Genomic DNA, 20,448 nt, shown 5'->3' with positions numbered 1-20,448 from the left:
CACTTTCAACACCAATTTTTTCTTTCTTTCTTTATTTTTATTTATTGGATAGACAGCCAGAAAAATTGAGAGGGAAGGGAGTGATAGAGAGGAAGAGAGACAGAGAAACACCTGCAACACTACTTCACCATTTGCAAAGCTTTCCCTCTGCAGATGGGGGCCCCGGGGCTTGAACCCGGGTCCTTGCACATTATAACATGTGCGCTTAACCAAGTATGCCACCACCAGGACCCCACCGATTCTGAAATTAAAAATAGTGTCTTCTCTTTTCCTGTATACCGATGATACAGTACCAACAGCAAAGTCATAATTATGTATGGCCAAAAAAATAAAAAATGTAGAAATGGATTTTTAACAGCCAAGGAAAAAAAGCCAACATTCAAGTGTGCAGAGACACAGCGAGGTCTCCTTCAGTTGTCGCCAGCACACTATCCGAATGAGCTGTAGTAGAGAGGGTAGAATTTAAGGCCAACAGAAACTTTTGGCAAATCGCTTCCCTTCCAATCAGCAAGAACATGAAAGAATTGGAAGATAAACGAAATTTAACTGTAGCTCCAGGGATTAACACTGGCCTCGAACAGGTTCCCTCTCTCCATTGTTATGCTCACTGCCTTCTAAGCAGGACAAAAGGTGAACTTTGTCAGACAAGCATCTCCCAACTTTGCCCATTTCACCAGGGGTAACCACTGTTTTTTTTCCCAGCTATTTCCTATGCAGCCAGAGTCAGTATCGCCTTTAGACACATGCCTTATTTTAGGGAACTTATAATTTTTAAACGCTTTCTCCCACAATCCGAACCTCATCTGCAGTAGGGCCGTACTTCTTGGTAGTGCCTTTTTTTTTTTTTTTTTTAAACCAGAGCACTGCTCAGCTCAGGCTTATGGTGGTGCGGGGAATCGAACCTGGGACTTGTAAATGACAGTCTGTTTGCATAACCATTGTGCTATCTACCCCCCGCAGGATCTTTTACTTGTCTGGTTTTCTTGGTCTAGGGCGCTGCCACAACACCTACATAAACGACTTTGTTGCGCAGGCAACGCCGACAAGCCCCCGAGACTGCGCCCTTTCCACGCTGAGCACCCGCGGCCTGGGGCCGCACTTCCACCTACTTCCGCATCGCACATTGATTGGCCAGGACTCTCGCCTTTAGAATTACGGCCGCAACTGGCGCCAGAACCGGGCGCGCAGTGATGACAACATCAACTGGCGACGGTCACGACCCGGCGAAGGGAAAGGCTTCCGGGGCTGCCGGCCCGACCGCTGAGAGCTGCTGTCATGGCGGCCGCTTCCTGGGGTCTCAGTACTGTCCTGCTGCTGATGTTGCTACTAGGGGATGCCCAGAGCTCGGACATGTCTGGGACTAATGCGGACGGGTTGGGAGGGAGTGGAGTCAGCATAGGAGACCGCTTCAAGATTGAGGGGCGTGCAGTTGTTCCTGGGGTGAAGCCCCAGGATTGGATTTCGGCGGCCCGAGTGTTGGTGGACGGAGAAGAGCACGTCGGTTTCCTTAAGTGAGCATCCCGAGGGCAGAGGGAAAGCAGTTGGGATGGAAACTGGAGAGGGATTTCTTCTAGTAGAGCTAAGTGTCAAAACCTGATGCTGTCTCCTGGTGCAGGAGGGGCGCCGCTGGCGGTCAGTGTTGGGACCTTGGGGAGGCGGTTGGAAGCTTTTCGCATCCAGGCCCCATACGTCAAAAGTGAGGGTGGCAGGTGTTCGCCCCAGGGCTGGAGCAGCGGGGGCTGTGTTTTGGGACACTCACTTCTGGGTCTTTGGGGGCAACAAGACCCCTCCTTTTTTTTGGGGGTGGGTCTCACTGTATTCTTTCCTTTGCATCTTACTTGGTTTCTCAGAAATATGCTGTTTGCATTCGTATCATTCATTGGGCAGCTGATGTTGTGTAGAAAGATGCTAAGCAAGTGGGAATTCTGAAAGCCCAGAGGATTTCTAGTGATGATATAGACTGGGAGGCTTATGTTGGTGCTTCTAAAATTAATGATCCCTCAAGTCCCTAGAGAGGTTTTTACAGCATCACACTTGGCATTTATATGAGGCTTTTTTTTTTTTTAAATATATTGCTCACATGCTTGTCTTTTGCATTTATTTTAAAAAATGGTATTTCAACTTGTACTGAGACGTGGTGAATTTCTCTGGTGATTTTGTGTTTCTCTGGTGATTTTGTATACCAGTGAATGACAGCGAAAACCAGAGAACTTAAATGTGGACATTTAATTCCAGGCCCACCGGATTAACAAATATTCAGGTGCGTTTGAATAATTTCAACCTTCGGTGATAATGAAAAGAAACTGACAGCCAGGGGTTGGGTGGTGGCGCACCTGGTTGAGCGCATGTATTACAGTGCACAAAGACCAGGGTTCCAGCCCCCGGTGCCCACCTGCATTGGGAAAGCTTTGCTAGTGGTGAAACGGGGCTGCAAGTGTCTCTCTGTCTCTCTCCCTGTTTATCTCCCCTCCTCCTCAAATAAAGATAATAAAAAATTTAAATAAAAAAGAAACTGACAACCATTATTGTAATTAAAATGTGACCCTAGAACATTCTTTGGGTTTACCTTAGTTAGTGATGTTTTATTGAGAAAGCTTTTATTACTCTTTAGAAATTTAGCCTTAGGGGCCAGGTGGTGGCACACCTGGTTAAATGCTCACATTACAGTGTGTATGTGACAACCCGAACTGCCCCTGCGGCTCCAGACAGACTATGACCCACATAGTCAACGACTGCCACCTCTCCAGATTCAAAGGAGGTCTCGAAACTTTACATCAGGCTCAACCTGATGCTGTTGACTGGCTACGGAAGAAGGGCAAATGCTAGAAGAAGAAGAACAGTGTGTAAGGACACAGGTTCAAACCCGTGGTCTCCACCTTTGGGGAAAAGCTTCACAAGTGGTGAAGCAGGGCTGCAGGTGTCTCTCTGTCTCTCTCTCTCCCTCTCTCCCTCTTTACCTCTATCTTCACTAATTCTCTCTGTCTCTGTCCAATAATAAAATAAATAAAAATTAAAAAAAAGGAAAATTAGCCTTAATTAACCATTTGGCTTCTCTTCTATAGTACTATACAATGGCTTTTCAAATTACTTATGTTTTATTTTGAAATAACCTGGAATGTGGCAGCCAGGGGAAGTATCTCAGCAGATGGAGTGCAGGACTTAAGTGCCTCAGACTCCCAGTTTAATTCTGGCCAGCATGTACCAGAATGGTGCTCTGGCTTCTCTCTGTATGTGTCTCTCTGTCTCATGTGAAACTATCTCACTATATGTGAAACTATATGTGAAACTATAACATAACAACAACAAAAAATCTTTCGAGGTAGTTGGGTGGTAGCGCAGCAGGCTAAGCACAGGTGGCGCAAAGCACAAGGATCCCAGTTTGAGCCCCCGGCTCCCCACCTGCAGGGGAGTCGCTTCACAGGCAGTGAAGCGGGTCTGCAGGTGTCTTTCTCTCCCCCTCTCTGTCTTCCCCTCCTCTCTCCATTTCTCTCTGTCCTATCCAACAATTACATCATCATCAACAACAACAACAATAACTACAGCCAATATAACAGCAAGGTCAACAAAAGGGAATAAATAAATAAATATTTAAAAAAATCTTTCAAAATACATATAATGTCACAGCCTGGGAGATGACACAAAGACTAGGACACTGGATTTAGGGACATGAGATCCCAGATTTGACCCCTGCCATTGCATATGCCAGAGTGATGAATGCTTTGGTTTTATCTTCTCTCTTTCATTAATAAATCTGTAATGCATAATATGTTTATTGACAAATATATATATAAGTAATAAGTTAGAGATAACTAACATCACTTTATTGTATCTTTCCCAGCCTTTCTAAAATTATATGGCCTATGTCATTAATACTAAAATATATATTTGTGACCTTTTTTCTAACTTAACACTTTCTGAGCAGCTTCTGATGCTACTTCGAAGTATACCATTTGTATGTAGAATGATTATTTTAAAATAGGAGCTTACAGTTAGGAAGTTGTTGGAAAAGTACCTTTTATGCACAATTAGCATGTATCACTATTGTTATTAAGAGAGAGAGAGAGGCCACAAACTGCAAAGCAACACACTTTCCAGGTGAGCTGTTTTACCAGCCCTAGCATGTAGTTGTTGACTTACATTTGTGTGTATTGGAGGTGATCTGAATTTGGCTAATGGAAGTGAGGGGAATGTCAACTAAGAACTTTTCATGGCCACTTCTTGCTTATAAAAAAAAACAACAACCCAATAATTAATTTTAATCAGTCCTCTGTTTTGAAGCACTTAACTAGTTTTCAATCTTTTGATGAAAAGATTGAAACAAAGTTATATACTACACTTTGTTTTGACCTTTTTATTTTAAATCAAATTAAAATTTTAAAATCTATTTATAAAATGGAAATATTGACAAGACCATAGGATAAGAAAGGTATAATTCCACACAGTTCCCACCCCCTAGAGCTCCGTATCCCATCCCTTCCCTTGAAAGCTTTCCTATTCTTTATCCCTCTGGGAGTATGGACCCAGGGTCATTATGGGGTGCGGAAAGTAGAAGGTCTGACTTCTGTAATTGCTTCTCCGCCGAACATGGGCGTTGACAGGTTGACCCATACTCCCAGCCTGTCTCTTTTTCCCTAGTGGGGTGGGGATCTGGGGAGGCGAGGCTCCGGGACACATTGGTGCGGTCATCGTTATTGTCTGGGAAGATGGTGTCATAGTTAGAAAAAGGACTAGAAAGCTGGATCAAGGAAGAGAGTAGCTCCCAAATGTGCGGAAAGTGTATCAATATTGTTAACTGTAAACCCATCAATTTGATCTGGGGCCTATATACAGCACAGGAGCCTATGTAACCTCTGCATCATTGTAGGTCTGAGCTCACATTCTGTGGTCATGGCTAGGAACATTCCAGGCTGCACTAATTGCAGGACCCATCTTCCTCGAGTGGTAGAGTATGTTGCCCAACTTCCCTTTGGAGAATGTAACAGTCTCTAACATTGTTAGTCTACATTGAGGCCAAGGTCCTGTAGGGGCCCACAAAGGGGTCCATTATGTTGTTCCTGATGGACATGACCAGTGGCAGTGCAGAGAAGGGTCTGTTAGAGGTCTAGGCCCATCATGTCTGTGTGGGAACACTAGGGCTCCCTGACTAGGGCCCCAGGTGATGGGTGTTCTGGTAGTGACCAAAGAGGTATCATTAAAGTATGCCAGTCTTTTGCTCTTAATCAGCTTTTGTAGTCCTTTCTTTGTCTTACACGGTTAACTTTGGAGTGATTGAGGGAAATGAAATAGGAAGTAGGTGAGGAGATTATCTGGGTATAAGTAGAAACTATTTGATTAGGTACTTTATGGTGTTCAAATTAATTGTCCAGAGCACTGCTCAACTCTGGTATATGGTGGTGCAGGGGATTGAGCCGGCATGAGAGTCTCTTTGCATAACCATTACACTGTCTACCCCCACTCAAACCAAATTAATTTTTAAAATATGTTTATTTTGTCATCACTGGAGCTTTACCACTCCAGGTCTACTTTATGCAGAGATAGAGAGAGGCATCATAATACCCAAGCTTCCTCCAGTCCAGTGGGGGCCAGGCTCCAGCCTGGGTGGTGCATAGAGCAAAACAGACACCCTCTTAAGTGAGCTATCTTGCCAGCCCATAAAGATTTATTGCATCTATTTCACAAGGGGTGTGGGGGTAAGCACAGAGTAGCACTGGTCATATATAATGCCAGATATCAAAGTCAGCACCTTATGTTTGCAGTCCACATCTCTACTTACTATACCGTTTTCTGAGCAGCCAAATTAAAATTTTTAGTTTGTTTTCACTAGAGATGTAGCAAGAGAGAGAGAGAGAGAGAGAAGGAGAGAGAGAGATACCAGATCACCAGTCAGTACCTATAATATGGTGATGGTTATGCTGGGATTGGGTTGTGGGTTGAACTGAGGATCTTAGGTGTGCAAGACCTGTGCTCTAACAATGAACTTTTTCCCTGGCTAAAGCCAAGTTTCAAAATTTAAATTATAGGCGGCTGATTAAATAGTTTACTTGGATAACGTGCTGCGTTGCCAGGTGAGTGACCCCGTTTTAAACTGTCCCCATCACATTGAAGGAAGCTTCAGTTTTGTGGTCTCTCACTTTCTCTCTTTTTGCCTCCAGGATTATTGCTGGCACTTGTTGCCTGTACCACGAATCCTCTGTTTCTGGAAGTCTTTTTCTTTTTTCTTCCATTTTATTGGATAGAACAGAGAGAAATTGAGAGAGGAGGTGGCCATAGAGATAGGTAGAGGAAGACACCTGCTCTGCTTCACTGTTTGTGAAGTGACCCCCTCCCCCCTGCAGTTGAGCTAGTGGCTTGAACTGGGATCCTTGTGCTTTGTACTATGTGTGCTTAACCCGGTGCGCTGCTGTCCAGCTGCTGCCTGGCTCCCCTCTGGTTCGCTCTCTCTGTCTCTATCTTTAAAAACATTTTAGAATGATAAAATGTGTTATGTCTCTAAAGTAAAATATTTACTTAGGATAAATTATTAGTTTTCTTTAGATAATTCATTGTTATATTTCTGTTAACAGTCATACTTTTTTCTGGTTGTCATGCCAGGGGTTGTTAATTTGTAAGTGTAATCATATGTAACAGGTATGTTCTGAAATGACTAAATGTTACTTTCATTTTTTTCAGGACAGATGGTAGTTTTGTGGTTCATGATATACCTTCTGGATCTTATGTAGTGGAAGTTGTATCTCCTGCTTATAGATTTGATCCTGTCCGAGTGGATATCACTTCAAAAGGAAAAATGAGGTGAGAGAACCTGTCATGCTTCCCCCCCTGCCCCCTTTTTTACTAGAACATTACTTAGTTCTGGCTTATGGTGATACTGAGACCTGGGTGCATCAGGCATGAAAGTTGTTTGCATAATCGTTATGCTATCTCCCCAGTGAAAGATTTATTTATTTATTTGTTTATGAAAAAGAGAGAATCAGATTATCGCTCTGCCTCATAGGCTGGAGATCAAACTCAATATCTCTTTATTTATTTATTTATTCCCTTTTGTTGCCCTTGTTGTTTTATTATTGTAGTTATTGATGTTGTTATTGGATAGGACAGAGAGAAATGGAGAGAGGAGGAGAAGACAGAGAGGAGGAGAGAAAGACACCTGCAGATTTGCTTCACCGCCTGTGAAGTGACTCCCCTGCATGTGGGGAGCTGGGGGATCGAATCAGGATCCTTATTCGGGTTCTTGCACTCGTGCCACCGGTGCTTAACCCGCTGCGCTACCACCCGACTCCTCAAACTCAAGATCTCATGCTTGCATTTATTTACCTACCTTCCAGGCTACCACCTGAATTTAATTTTACCTGTTAGGTACTTGTGTATTTCTTTAAGAATTCATACATAGAAATCACAGTTAAATTTCTTACTTAAACTGTTAGTACTCTTTAAAATATTTAAAGCATCCTTGTATTGTTTTAATGTTTACATAGGTAGTATAAAATGAAGCTTCCTTCCACTTTGGCTTAATTTTAAAAGTTCCTAATGTAATTATATGGATAAGAGATAATATTTTTTCCTGGGGGAGCAAAAGCTTTGTGAAAGTTATTGTTGAGATGGGACTGTTTTGGAAATAATTTAACTTTCCTAAATTGAAGTTATTTGCCATATGTTTTTCATCAGAATATTTTAACACTTTAGTGTATATTTGATTGTATACTGATCTAGAAAAAATTTTTTTTTTTTGCCTCCAGGGTTATTGCTGGAGCTCAGTGCCTGCACCATGATTCCACTGCTCTTGGAGGCCATTTTTTTCCCCTTTTGTTGCCCTTGTTGTTGTAGCCTTGTTGTGGTTATTATTGTTGTTGTTGATGTTGTTCGTTGTTGGATAGGACAGAGATAAATTGAGAGAGGAGGGAAGGCAGAGAGGGGAGAGAACGACACCTGCCGACCAGCTTCACCACCTGTGAAGCGACTCCCGTACAGGTGAGGATCCAGGGGCTCAAACCGGGATCCTTAAGCCAGTGTTTGCACTTTGCGCTACTTGCGCTTAATCCGCTGCGCTACCTCCCAACCCCCAGAATTTTTTTTTTTAATATTTATTTACTTCTTGTTGCCATTGTTTTTATTGTTGTTGTAGTTATTGTTGTTGATGTCGTCGTTGTTAGATAGGACAGAGAGAAATGGAGACAGGAGGGAAAGACAGAGAGGGGGAGAGAAAGACACCTACAGACCTGCTTCACCGCCTGTGAAGTGAGCTTCCCTACAGGTGGGGAGCTGGGGTCGACTCCCTGATCTAGAAATTTTTATAGTTCTTCCTCTCTATAATGTTTAGTATACTATGGAAATTTGTGTTTTTTTTTTTTAATTTGTTAACTTTAAAAAAATATTTATTTTATTTACTTATTCCCTTTTGTTTTTTATTGTTGTTTATGTTGTTGTTGTTGGACAGGACAGAGAGAAATGGAGAGAGGAGGGGGAGACAGGGGGAGAGAAAGACAGACACCTGCAGACCTGCTTCACCGCCTGTGAAACGACTCCCCTGCAGGTGGGGAGCCGGTGGTTCAAACTGGGATCCTTGCACTTTGCGCTTAACCTGCTTGCACGTGCGCTTAACCCGCTGCGCTACCGCCAGACTCCCGGAAATTTGGTATTTTTTTTAAACAATAGATAGCATTGTGGAGTTTGTTGGAGTAACTGTATTTTGTGACTAACCTTTTTTAGCATGTGCCAAGCATATTTAGGTTTATTTTTACAGACCCAAAATTGAAGTGATAAGGACTTTAAATTTTTTACTTTATTTATTTATTTATTTATTTATTATTTACTCTTTATTTATTTGATAGAGACAGCCAGAAATTGAGAGGAAGGGGGAGGCAGAGAGGAGGAGATAGAGACAACTGCATTACTGCTTCACCACTTGTGAAGCTTTCCCCCTGCAGGTGGGGACCAGGGGCTTGAACCTGGGTTCTTGCGCACTGTAATGTGCACTCAACCAGGTGCGTCACTACTCGGCCCCATTTTTTTTTTTTAAAGTTTTTTTTATTATCTTTATTTATTGGATAGAGACAGCCAGAAATTGAGAGGGGATTTATAGAGAGAGATGCCTGCAGCACTGCTTCACTACTCTCAAAGCTTTTCCTCTGCAGGTGGGGACTGGGGGCTTGAACCCAGTCCTTGCGCATTGTAACATGTTCACTCAACCAGGTGCACCACTACCCGGCCCCGTTTAATTTTTTTTTTTTTGCCTCCAGGGTTATTGCTGAGGCTTGGTACCTGCACTATGAATCCACTGCTCCCAGAGGCTCTTTTTTCCCCTTTTATTGCCCTTGTTGTTTATCGTTGTTGTTATTGCTGTCGTTGTTGTTGAATAGGACAGAGAGAAATGGAGAGAGGAGGGAGAGAAAGATAGACACCTGCAGACCTACTTCACCGCTCATGAAGTGACCCCTTTGCAGGTGTGGAGCCGGGGGCAGTGCTTAGCCTACTGCACTACCACCCAGCCCCCTAAATTTTTTTTAATGATTAATTTTATTTACTTCCTATTAGAGAGAAACTACCACCCTAGAACATGCAGTGCCAGGGATCAAACCTGAAGCCTCAGGCATATAAGTATAGTGCTCTACCTGCTGGGTCATTTCCTAGCCTTGGGAAATGATATAATTTGACTCAGTGCATTTCTAAAATGTTTTCTTTTACTTTGCTGCTTTCTCTCTTTCTTTCATTCTTTCACGTGGTTTTTTTTTTTTTTTTTTTTTTGGCATTGCAGGTTGTTTTTGGGGTGGGAGGCTCCAGGGAGTGAATTCAGGGCCTCTGATACCACTCTGCCTCCCCTCCTCTTTTTTCCCCTCAAACTCCCCCCCCCCCTTCTTTCTTATTTTTTATAATGACCAACAAGATTGTGAGTTAAGATGGCTACAATTCTATACAATTCCCATCACCAGAGTTCCGTATCCCATCCACTTGATTGGAAGGTTCCTTATTCTTTATCCCTCTGGGAGTATGGATCTTTATGCGGTGCAGAAGATGGGAGGTCTGGCTTCTGTAATTGCTTCTCCACTGGACATGAGGGTTAGCAGGTTGACCCATACCCCCAGCCTGTTTCTGTCTTTCTCTAGTAGAGTAGGACTCTGGGAGACAGGGTTCCAGGACACACTGGTGAGGTCGTCTGCCCAGGGAAGTCAGGATGGAGTCATGGTAGCATCTGCAACTTGGTGGCAGAATAATGGAGCTGGAGGGTTGACATTCCAGGCCTGGCATCTCTGGATACAGTCCAAAGTGAAACCTGTCGAGATGGCACAGGCTGCATTGATTTGGTTGAGATCAGCAGCTGCCGTATCAAATGGTCTGGATCAAGAGAAGCATGAAGGAAAACCAGCAAAACCCGAGGTTCCAGGACTGGGAAAAAATACGGATCTTTCAGAGAATGAAGAAGGTTGCTTGCTGTTGTAGAGTTTAAGAAGGTTATAGATAATTATTACAACCAGGTTATTTGGGAACTTGGTTTACTTTGAAAATCCCATGGTTAGGATTTATTATGCTGTATAAGACCTTACCATGATTTATGTCATTTACTGCTATTTACAAATAACTATATCTTATATACTGACAAGACCAGTTGTTTCTGGTCTCCCTACTTTAAGATTATAGATAATTTAATATTTAAATAATAATTATTAGAAATACATTAATAATTTAAGCCCAGTGTTAAAATTTGGTTTACTAATTGAAGGAGTATATACTCAGAAATGAAGTCTATGCATTAAAAAGCTTGACACATTCAATCTTAATTTCCTTTTTTTTTCTTTTTAAAGTTTTTTTTTTTTTGTTATCTTTATTTATTTATTGGATAGAGACGGCTAGAAATTCAGAGGGCATGGGGTGATAGAGAAAGAGAGAGAGAGACAGACAGACAGACAGACAGACACCTGCAGCCCTGCTTCACCACTCATGAAGCTTCCCCCTGCAGGTTGGAACGGGGGCTCAAACCGTAATGTCAAACTGTAATGTCAACTAGGTGTGCCACCACCTGACCACTTCAATCTTAATTTTCCACTCTCATACTGATTAAATAATTATTTATAAGAGTATAAGTTAATATGAGCATATATATATTATATTTATTTATTCCCTTTTGTTGCCCTTGTTTTATTATTGTTGTCATCATTGTTGGATAGGACAGAGAGAAATGGAGAGAGGAGGGGAAGACAGAGGGGGAGAGAAAGATAGACATCTGCAGACCTGCTTCACCGCCTGTGAGCGCCTCCCCTGCAGGTGGGGAGCTGGAGCTCGAACCAGGATCCTTATGCCGGTCCTTGCATTTTGCGCCACATATGCTTAACCCGCTGCACTACAGCCCAACTCCCAGTATGAGTATATGTTAACACCATTCCCACCACCAAAGATCTGTGTTCCCTACCCCCACCCCACTACAGTGGAGCTGAAAATCTACCCTCTCCCTCCTATCCCAGAGTTTTTTTTACTTTGGTGCAATATTCCAAACTTGGTCAAATTTTGCTTTGCATTTCCCTTTCTGTTCTTCTTTCTCAACTTCTGTTTATGAGTGGGATCATCCCATACTCATCTTTCTCTTTCTGACTTATGTCACTTAAGATAATTCCTTTTAGCTACATTCAAGATGGGTCAAAGAAGGTGGATTCATTATTCCTAATAGCTGAGTAGTATTCCTTTGTGTATATATATACCATTCATCTGTTGTTGGATACCTGGGTTGTTTCCAGGTTTTGGCTCTTATGGATTGTGTTGCTAAACAACATAGGTGTACACATATCTTTTTGGATGGGTATGTTTGACTCCTTAGGATATATGGCTAGGAGAGGAATTACAGGTCCTAAGGAAGGTCCATTTCTAGCCTTGTGAGGATTCTACAGACTTCTCTCCACAGGGGTTGGGCCAATTTACATTCCCACCAGCAGTACAGGAGACTTCCTTAGTCCCTACAACCTCTCCAGCATTTGTTGTCGCTGTCACTTCTGATGTATGCCATTCTCACAGGGGTGAGGTAGTTTGTTGTCTTTATTTGCATTTTTCTGACAATCAGTGACTTTGAGCAATTTTTCATATGTCTATTGGCCTTTTAATCACTTCTGTAGTGGCTATTCTGTTCATATCCTCTCCCCACTTTTGAATTGGGTCATTTTTAAAAAAATGTTTCTGGACAATGCCAGCATTTGGATTTATTTTTTATTTTTTAATTTCTTTATTGGGGAATTAATGTTTTACATTTGACAGTAAATACAGTAGTTTGTATATGCATAACATTTCCCAGTTTTCCTTATAACAATACAACCCTCACTAGGTCCTCTGTCATCCTTCTTGGATCTGTATTCTCCCCACCCACCCATCCCATTGGTGTATTGGTTGCAATACACCAATTCCAGTTCAGGTTCTACTTTTGTTTTCTGATCTTCTTTTTCAACTTCTGCCTGAGAGGGGTCATTTATTTTTTTTGTTGCTAAGTTTGGTGAGCTCTTTACCTCACCAGTGTGTCCTGGAACCTCACCTCCTAGAGCCCTACTCTACTAGGGAAAGATAGAAACAGGTTGGGAGTATATATTTTGTTTATTAGCCTCTTGTCTGATGTATGGCATGTAAAGATCTTCTCCCATTCTGTGAGGAGTCTCTTTGGGGGATATTTTCTTTTGCTATGCAAAAAGCTTTTCAACTTGACATTGGTTTATTTTTGTTTTAGTTTTCTTTGCAGTTGGGTCTGTGTAATCAAAGATGCCCTTGATGGGAAAGTGTTCCACCAATATTTCACTGTAGGTATTTGATAGTTTCTGGTCTAACATCCAGGTGCTTGATCTAGCCCCACTAGAATTCTTAAAAAACTTTTGGTATAAAGAATGAAGATAAGAACTTACCTAGTCCCACAGGCCTAGGTAATAAAAGAACTGCAGCTAGAAACTAGGTCTTAATTACAAGCCTAGTTCTTTTTCTGCATCTTGTAAATATTTCAGACAGACAAACAAAAACTGTGTTGATTGGATTTTTCAAGTTTTGATGCCATTTTTTGGAGAAAATTAGTGACATTTTAAGGCATTGTTACTACAGTAATGTTTTCAGTAGACTTACTGACTTTTCTTTCATATTGCTTTATCAGAGCAAGATACGTGAATTACATCAAAACATCAGAAGTGGTCAGACTGCCCTATCCTCTCCAAATGAAATCTTCTGGCCCACCTTCTTATTTTATTAAAAGAGAATCATGGGGCTGGACAGACTTTCTGATGAATCCAATGGTATGTATCAGGGTACAATGAAGAATCTTTACTGATACCTGTTCTGGCTTCCAGGCACTTAAAAACTTCTAACTACTGTGAGAAAGAAGACTGCAGTTAGATTGTTGGGTAAAAGGATAGTTATGAATAGTTTATGGGTTTTGGGAAAATAGTTGTTTTGGGAATGTATTAATAAAATGAATATAACAAAAAGTTCAGTGAGGATTTCACTTTCCATCGCTAAATGGTAGACTTACCATTGAAGTGTAAAACAGAACTTGAATAAAAAATTTACCCGTGATGAAATGTTTTAAAATTATAATAGAAGAGTTTTTTTTGAGGGTGTGGAGGTAGCTCAGTGAATAGAGACAGGACTCAGGGATGAGTCCCAGGGTTTGACCCCCAGAATTGCCTATATTAGAATAGTCTCTTTCTCCTTCTCCATTTTTCTTCCCCTCTTCCTCTCCCTCCTTCTCTCCTCCTCCTTTCCCTCCTTCTCCCCCTCCTCCTTCCTCTCCCATTCCTCATAAATAAATATACCTTATTGAAAAAAAGAAGAGTTTATTGTAAGTTACACATGGAACTGTCTTAATTCCTCATACTACCTGCACATTATTCCATTGATAAAGGTGTCATCATTTATTAACCAATTTCTCTTAAGGACATGAAGTTTTTTCTTCCTTTTTCAGCATGTATAGTAAATAGAGAAGTTATATGTAGTAAATTAAGTCCTTGGTATTTTCAAAAAGCTAACGTTATGGTATCCACTAATAGCAAGACACTAGTAGAATAAATTCTTAAGAAGTCACCTCTCACTCCCCCCTTCCTTTTTTTTTTATACTACTTTTTAATGTCTGTTTTGATCTTAGTCCTTGATGATAGTTATTTCAATCACCAGCAGAAATATCTGGGGCTCTACATACTATAAAAAGCAATAAATTGGTACCCAGAATCTGCTCTCTGGGATAAGGTAGGAAAGTACAGTAGATGGGAGAAATCAGCAGTAGGCAAATCTTTTTTTTTTTTTTTTTGCCTCCAAGGTTATCGCTGGAGCTTGGTGGCTGCTTGGTGGATCCACTGCTCCTGCAGTCATTTTTTTCTGTTTTATTGGATAGGACAGAGACAAATTGAGAGAGGAGGGGAAGATAGAGAGGGAAAGAGAAAGATAGACACCTGCAGACCTGTTTCACTACTTGTGACGCAATCCCCCCTGCAGGTGTGGAGCTAGGGGGCTGGAACCGGGATCCTTGAGTGGGTCCTTGCACTTCATACTGTGTGCCCTTAACCTGATGCACCACCACCCGACCCTCACACAAGTCTTATGGTACAATTTTATCCATGTTCTCATCTTTAAAATTCCATGAAGATACCTTCAGTGGTAAAAGCTGCTGGATTACTTTTCAAACCTGATCTGCTTTAATAGTTGCTTGGCCCTACATTGCAGAGAATACAAATTAAGTGAGAAAGGTAAATGACACCAACATGGAGTAAGATGTCTGTGAAGGCTCAACACACAGAGATGATGCTCTTCAGCTTGGTAAAGTCAGCCTTTTAGGAACACCTTGATAATTCCTTGGCTAGTTAGTAGAATCGAGGTAATTGCTCCTACTTTCATTCTGCATGTGCCATTTGAATTTTTTATTTCCTAATTGTTAAGTTTTAGTTTTTTTATTACATTGTTGAGAAAAACATTTTCTCTGTTTTTCACATTCACAGGTGATGATGATGGTCCTCCCACTGTTGATATTTGTGCTTTTGCCCAAAGTAGTCAACACAAGTGATCCTGACATGAGACGGGTAAGATGATTAAGGAATTTTTTTTAAAAATATTTATTTATACCCTTTTTATTCCCCTTGTTTTATTGTTGTGTTATTATTGTTGTTGTTATTGATGTCATTGTTGTTGGATAAGACAGACAGAAATGGAGAGAGGAGGGGAAGACAGAGAGGGGGAGAGAAAGACACTTGCAGACCTGCTTCACCGCTTGTGAAGTGACTCCCCAGCAGATGGGGAGCCAGGGGCTCGAACCAGTTTCCTTATGCCGGTCCTTGCGCTTTGCACCACCTTTGCTTAACCTGCTCATCTACCGCCCGACTCCCGATTATGGATTTTTTTAAAATCCCTTTATTGAGAAAAATGCTGATTTACAGGACTGCTACTGTTACTGTGCTACTTTTCTGCTTTTCCCCAAGATAGGAATCAGTGTACCTCATCCACTATCAACTCAACCGCTTTTTTTCTTTATTTTTTTCTTCTTTTTTTGCCTTGAGGGTTATTGCTGTGGCTCAGTGTTGACATGAATCCACTGATCCTGGCAATGATTTTTTTTCCATCTTATTGGATAGGATAGAGAGAAATGGAGAGATGAGGGGAGATAAAGAGGGAGAGAGAAAGATACCTACAAACCTGTTTTAGTGCTCATGAGGTGGACGGACCCTCTGTAGGTGGGGAGTGGGGGCTCAAACCCGGATCCTTGCATGGGTTTTGCACTTAGTACTATGTGCGCTTAAGTGGTTGTGCCACCACCTGGCCCCCAAAATCAGTCTCTTTCTCAACCATAGGACACTGAATTCCCACAACTTTGCAACCGTCTCTCCTCATTAAAGTCCTTGAATAGGCTATAGTAGACCATATCTAATTAAAGTTTTACCCTATACTTTCCCTTGCTTTATTTTTAATTTTTAATTTTTATTTTTTAATTGTTTTTATTTATTTATTTTATTGGTTTTTTTTTTGCTTTTTTTTTATTATTCCCTTTTGTTGCCCTTGTTGTTTTATTGTTGTAGTTATCATTGCTGTCATTGTTGTTGGATAGAACAGAGAGAAATGGAGAGAGGAGGGGAAGACAGAGAGGGGGAGAGAAAGATAGACACCTGCAGACCTGCTTCACCGCTTGTGAAGCGACTCCCCTGCAAGTGGGGAGCGGGGCTCGAACCGGGATCCTTATGCTGGTGCTTGTGCTTTGCGACACCTGCGCTTAACCCACTGCGCTACAGCCCGACTCCCTTGCTTTGTTTTTTTAAGTCCCACCAATGAATGAGATTGTCCTGTATTCACCCAATTCCTCTTGGCTTATTTCACTTACTGAGTCCTTCAGATTCCATCCAAGTTGTAGCAAAAGAGAAATTTTGATAATTTCTTACACATTTTTTAAAGACCATATTTATTAATGAGAAAGATAGGAGAGAGAGAGAAAGAACCAGACATCACTCTGGTACATGTGCTGCCAGGGATCGAACTCAGGACCTCATGCTTGAGAGTCCAGTGCTTTTAGCCACTGCACCACCTCCCGAACCACAATTTCTTACACATTTTAAAAATACTTATTTATAATTTGATAGAATAGAGAGAAATTGAGGGGGAAGGGAAGACAGAGAAAAAAGAATGAGACACCAGCAGCTCTGCTTCACTCACGAAGCTTCTCTACAGCTGGGTTCTTGCACAAGGTAATACATGCATTCAACTGGGAGTGTCAATGTCCAGCCCCCAATTTCTTATACTTTAGTACTACTGAGTGTGTGTACATGTGTGTGTGCACACATGTACTTCCTTAACCACTCCCATTCACCTGTTATTGGACACTTAGATTGACGTCAAATTTTGGCTATTGCAGTGCTGCAAAGAATATTAAGTATACATAGATTTGTTTGGATAAGTGGTTTTGTGTTCTCTAGATCGAAACCTAAGGGAGGAATTGCTAAATTGTATGGGAGATTTATTTTTAACATTCAGAATGTAACCTCCAGACTGTCACAGGTTACTAGTGACATTTTTTTAAAAATTTTATTTCTTTATTGGGAAATTAATGTTTTACATTCAACAGTAAATACAATAGTTTGTACATGCATAACATTCCCCAGATTCCCATTTAACAATACAACCCCCACTATGTCATTCATCATCCTTCATGGACCTGTATTCTCCCCACCCACCCACCCACCCCAGAGTCTTTTACTTTGGTGCAATACGCCAGTTCCATTTCAGGTTCTACTTGTGTTTTCTTTTCTGATCTTGTTTTTCAACTTCGGCCTGAGAGTGAGATCATCCCATATTCATCCTTCTGTTTCTGACTTATTTCACTCAACATGATTTTTTCAAGGTCCATCCAAGATCGGCTGAAAACGGTGAAGTCACCATTTTTGACAGCTGAGTAGTATTCCATTGTGTATATAGACCACAACTTGCTCAGCCACTCATCTGTTGTTGGACACCTGGGTTGCTTCCAGGTTTTGGCCATTAACTAGTGACATTTTTTTAAAATAACTTTTATGAATTTTTGATAACTTGGTTTGTAAATTTTATAAACTGAGGTCACCCAAGCCATGTGGTTTTCATCAGCTTGCTACTAAGGACCTTAGAAATCAAGTCTTGGATATTCTCTGATTACCTCCAGACTTTTCTGATACTTCAATCTACAATGAAAGATTTATATATATTCTGACTGTAGTCATCTAAAAAAAAAAAGCACAAGTTTTTAAAAGACACTATTGAAGCATAAGAAATATTTTTTATTGTTTTTTAATAATTTTTATTTATAAAAACGAAACACTGAAAACAACCGTAGAATAAGAGGGGCACAACTCCACACAATTCCCACCTATTCTTAAACCCTCTGGGAGTATGGACCCAGGATATTATGGGGTGCAGAAGGTGGGAGGTCTGGCTTCTGTAACTGCTTCCCTGCTGAACATGGGCGACAGGTAGACCCATACTCCTAGCCTGTCTCTCTCTTTCCCTAGTGGGGTGGGCCTCTGGGGAAGCAGGGCTCTGGGACACATTGGTGGGGTCGTCTGCCCAGGGAAGTCTGGTTGGCATCACGGTAGCATCTAGAACCTGGTGGCTGAAAGAAGAGTTAATATATACACCCAAACAAATTGCTGACTAATTATGAACCTAAAGGCTGAAGCAGTGCAGATGAAGAGTTGGGGGGGGTCTCCAGTTTTTTTTTTTTTTTAAAAGGAGACATTAACAAAACCATAGGATAAGAGGAGTACAACTCCGCACAATTCCCACCACCAAATCTCTGTATCCCATCCCCTAAGAAATATTTTAATTAGAAAACATAAAAGTAGGATGGTAGGAATATATCTGTCTATTATCATATAAGATGTCTCTTATAAAAATATAAGTTCAGAGCTGCCAAAGTAGGTTACTTGGGAATATTCCTGCTTTGTCAAACGTGTCACAACACAGGTTTAAGCCCAGACTCCACTGCACTGGGGAAGCTTTGGTGCTGTGATGTCTTTCCCTCTCTTCTTTCGTCTCTTTTTTTTTTTTTTCTTTTTCCTCCTCCAGGGTTATTGCTGGGCTCGGTGCCTGCACCATGAATCCACCACTCCTGGAGGCCATTTTTTCCCCCTTTTGTTGCCCTTGTTGTAGCTTCGTTGTGGTTATTATTATTGCCCTTGTTGATGCAATTCGTTGTTGGATAGGACAGAGAGAAATGGAGAGAGGAGGGGAAGACAGAGAAGGGGAGAGAAAGATAGACACCTGCAGACCTGCTTCACCGCCTGTGAAGCGACTCCCCTGCAGGTGGGGAGCCGGGGGCTCGAACCGGGATCCTTACGCCGGTCCCTGTGCTTTGCGCCACATGCGCTTAACCCACTGCGCCACCGCCCGACCCCCTCTTTTTTTTTTTTTTAAAGGTCGCTATGGATTGGTGAAGCCCTGACTATGAAATACATACATACACATGCCAGCTCAAACCCTAGGTGGGCATTTGTTGATTATTTATGGAGGATTAGGAAGTAGGACTTGGAAAAGAGAACACATTTTGTTTACATGAGGCCCTGGACCCAGTCCTTGACACTGCATAAGAAGATGATGCAGTGTTCTGCATTCATACTTGCTCTCTCTAAGAAACAAAACAAAACAAAATAAACAAAAAAAAGCACAGAGATAGAAACTTAGTGTTTGAAGTGCTACTGCTTATGGCATTGCATCATTGCTCAGAACAAGCACCTTTATTTATCTTACTCCTTACTTTTCTTAAGCAAAAAATTCATGCCTGAGAATTTGGTCCCAGTTTCAGTCTCTAGCACCACCATAAGCCAGAACTGGTCTCTGTAGCTTTCCCTCTGTATCTCTCTTCAATTAAAAAATAAAATTAATAATTAAAAAAAGAAATTATTCTTTTTTCTTCTTCTGTAATAGAAGTGTTAGAACTGAGAAGAATTGGAAGTGTTTTGCTTTGTCTTTTATCTTTTTTGCTTTGCCTTCTAATAGGAAATGGAACAATCAATGAATATGCTGAATTCCAACCATGAATTGCCTGATGTTTCTGAGTTCATGACAAGACTCTTCTCTTCAAAATCATCTGGCAAGTCTAGCAGTGGCGGCAGTAAAACCGGCAAAAGTGGTGCTGGCAAAAGGAGGTAGTTGGGTGGTCAGTAGCTGGCATTTGCACAAATACAGCAACACTGGGTGGCATCCAAGTCTTGAGAAAAATCGTGTGAAGCAACTACTGTAAACGAGTCATCCTTAAAGTTGATCTCTTATGACTGTGTGTGTAATACTCTAGCACATTTGTACTTGGTATACAGGAAAATCCAGCTCTCATCCTTTAGCTCGTATGAGGTCAATATCGATGTCACTGAATTAATCACAGTGTCCTATAGAAAATGATGTTAATAAATTATATGGAGTACTATACATTATGTATATTAAAATAAGTCTTAATACAGAGTAAAATTATCTTGTCATTTTTTTTCCCACTTGTTTCTTTTGTTCCTAATGGTTTTCTTCTCTCGTCACCTGAGTCTTGAAATTGACTTTTCCAGTTTTAAAAATAAGTGATTGGTATTTTCAGAACAGTATGAGTCATTTTTTTTTTTTCTATTTGTGTGTTTTTGTTTTGTAGCCAGACCTTCCAGGATGCTCAGCCCTATCTTGCCATTTAGCATGTCCTGATATTTGAGGTGCAATATCTTCTTGAGGTAGTTTTTTTTTTTTTTTTACTTCCTAATTTGTATTATCACACTTAGTTTCAGAGTATAAATGAGATGTTATCACTTTGAAAATTTTGATTGCCATCTATAGTATTATTATTGAGGATTGACTATAGATTGCGTTGTGAGTAAAAATAGAATACAGAGATGGGTAACAGCCTATGCTTGTCTCAATAGAGCTTATTATATAGTGAGGGAGAACAGATGACCAGACAGAAAAATATAACGGTAGGAGAGCCTTCTATAAGATGTAAGGGTTAGAGTTATATATTATAATGTT

The 20,448-nt window shown here is 41.1% G+C and overlaps 1 protein-coding gene across 1 annotated transcript; it reads left to right on the top strand.

Annotated features, from left to right (window-relative positions):
* Positions 1 to 1,194: 1,194 nt before the first annotated feature.
* Positions 1,195 to 19,911, top strand: EMC7 (ER membrane protein complex subunit 7). Its single transcript, XM_007521680.2, has 5 exons — positions 1,195 to 1,511; positions 6,670 to 6,789; positions 13,103 to 13,241; positions 14,937 to 15,017; positions 19,447 to 19,911. The coding sequence occupies exons 1-5, from the start codon at positions 1,276 to 1,278 to the stop codon at positions 19,597 to 19,599; spliced, it is 729 nt and encodes a 242-aa protein (XP_007521742.1). The 5' UTR covers positions 1,195 to 1,275; the 3' UTR covers positions 19,600 to 19,911.
* The last annotated feature ends 537 nt before the right edge of the window (positions 19,912 to 20,448 follow it).

This window comes from Erinaceus europaeus, chromosome 16 (genome assembly GCF_950295315.1).
Source record: "Erinaceus europaeus chromosome 16, mEriEur2.1, whole genome shotgun sequence".
NCBI classification, from domain to species: domain Eukaryota; kingdom Metazoa; phylum Chordata; class Mammalia; order Eulipotyphla; family Erinaceidae; genus Erinaceus; species Erinaceus europaeus.
Note: the sequence above shows the minus strand (reverse complement) of the source record. Positions and strands in the feature narration are given on the sequence as shown.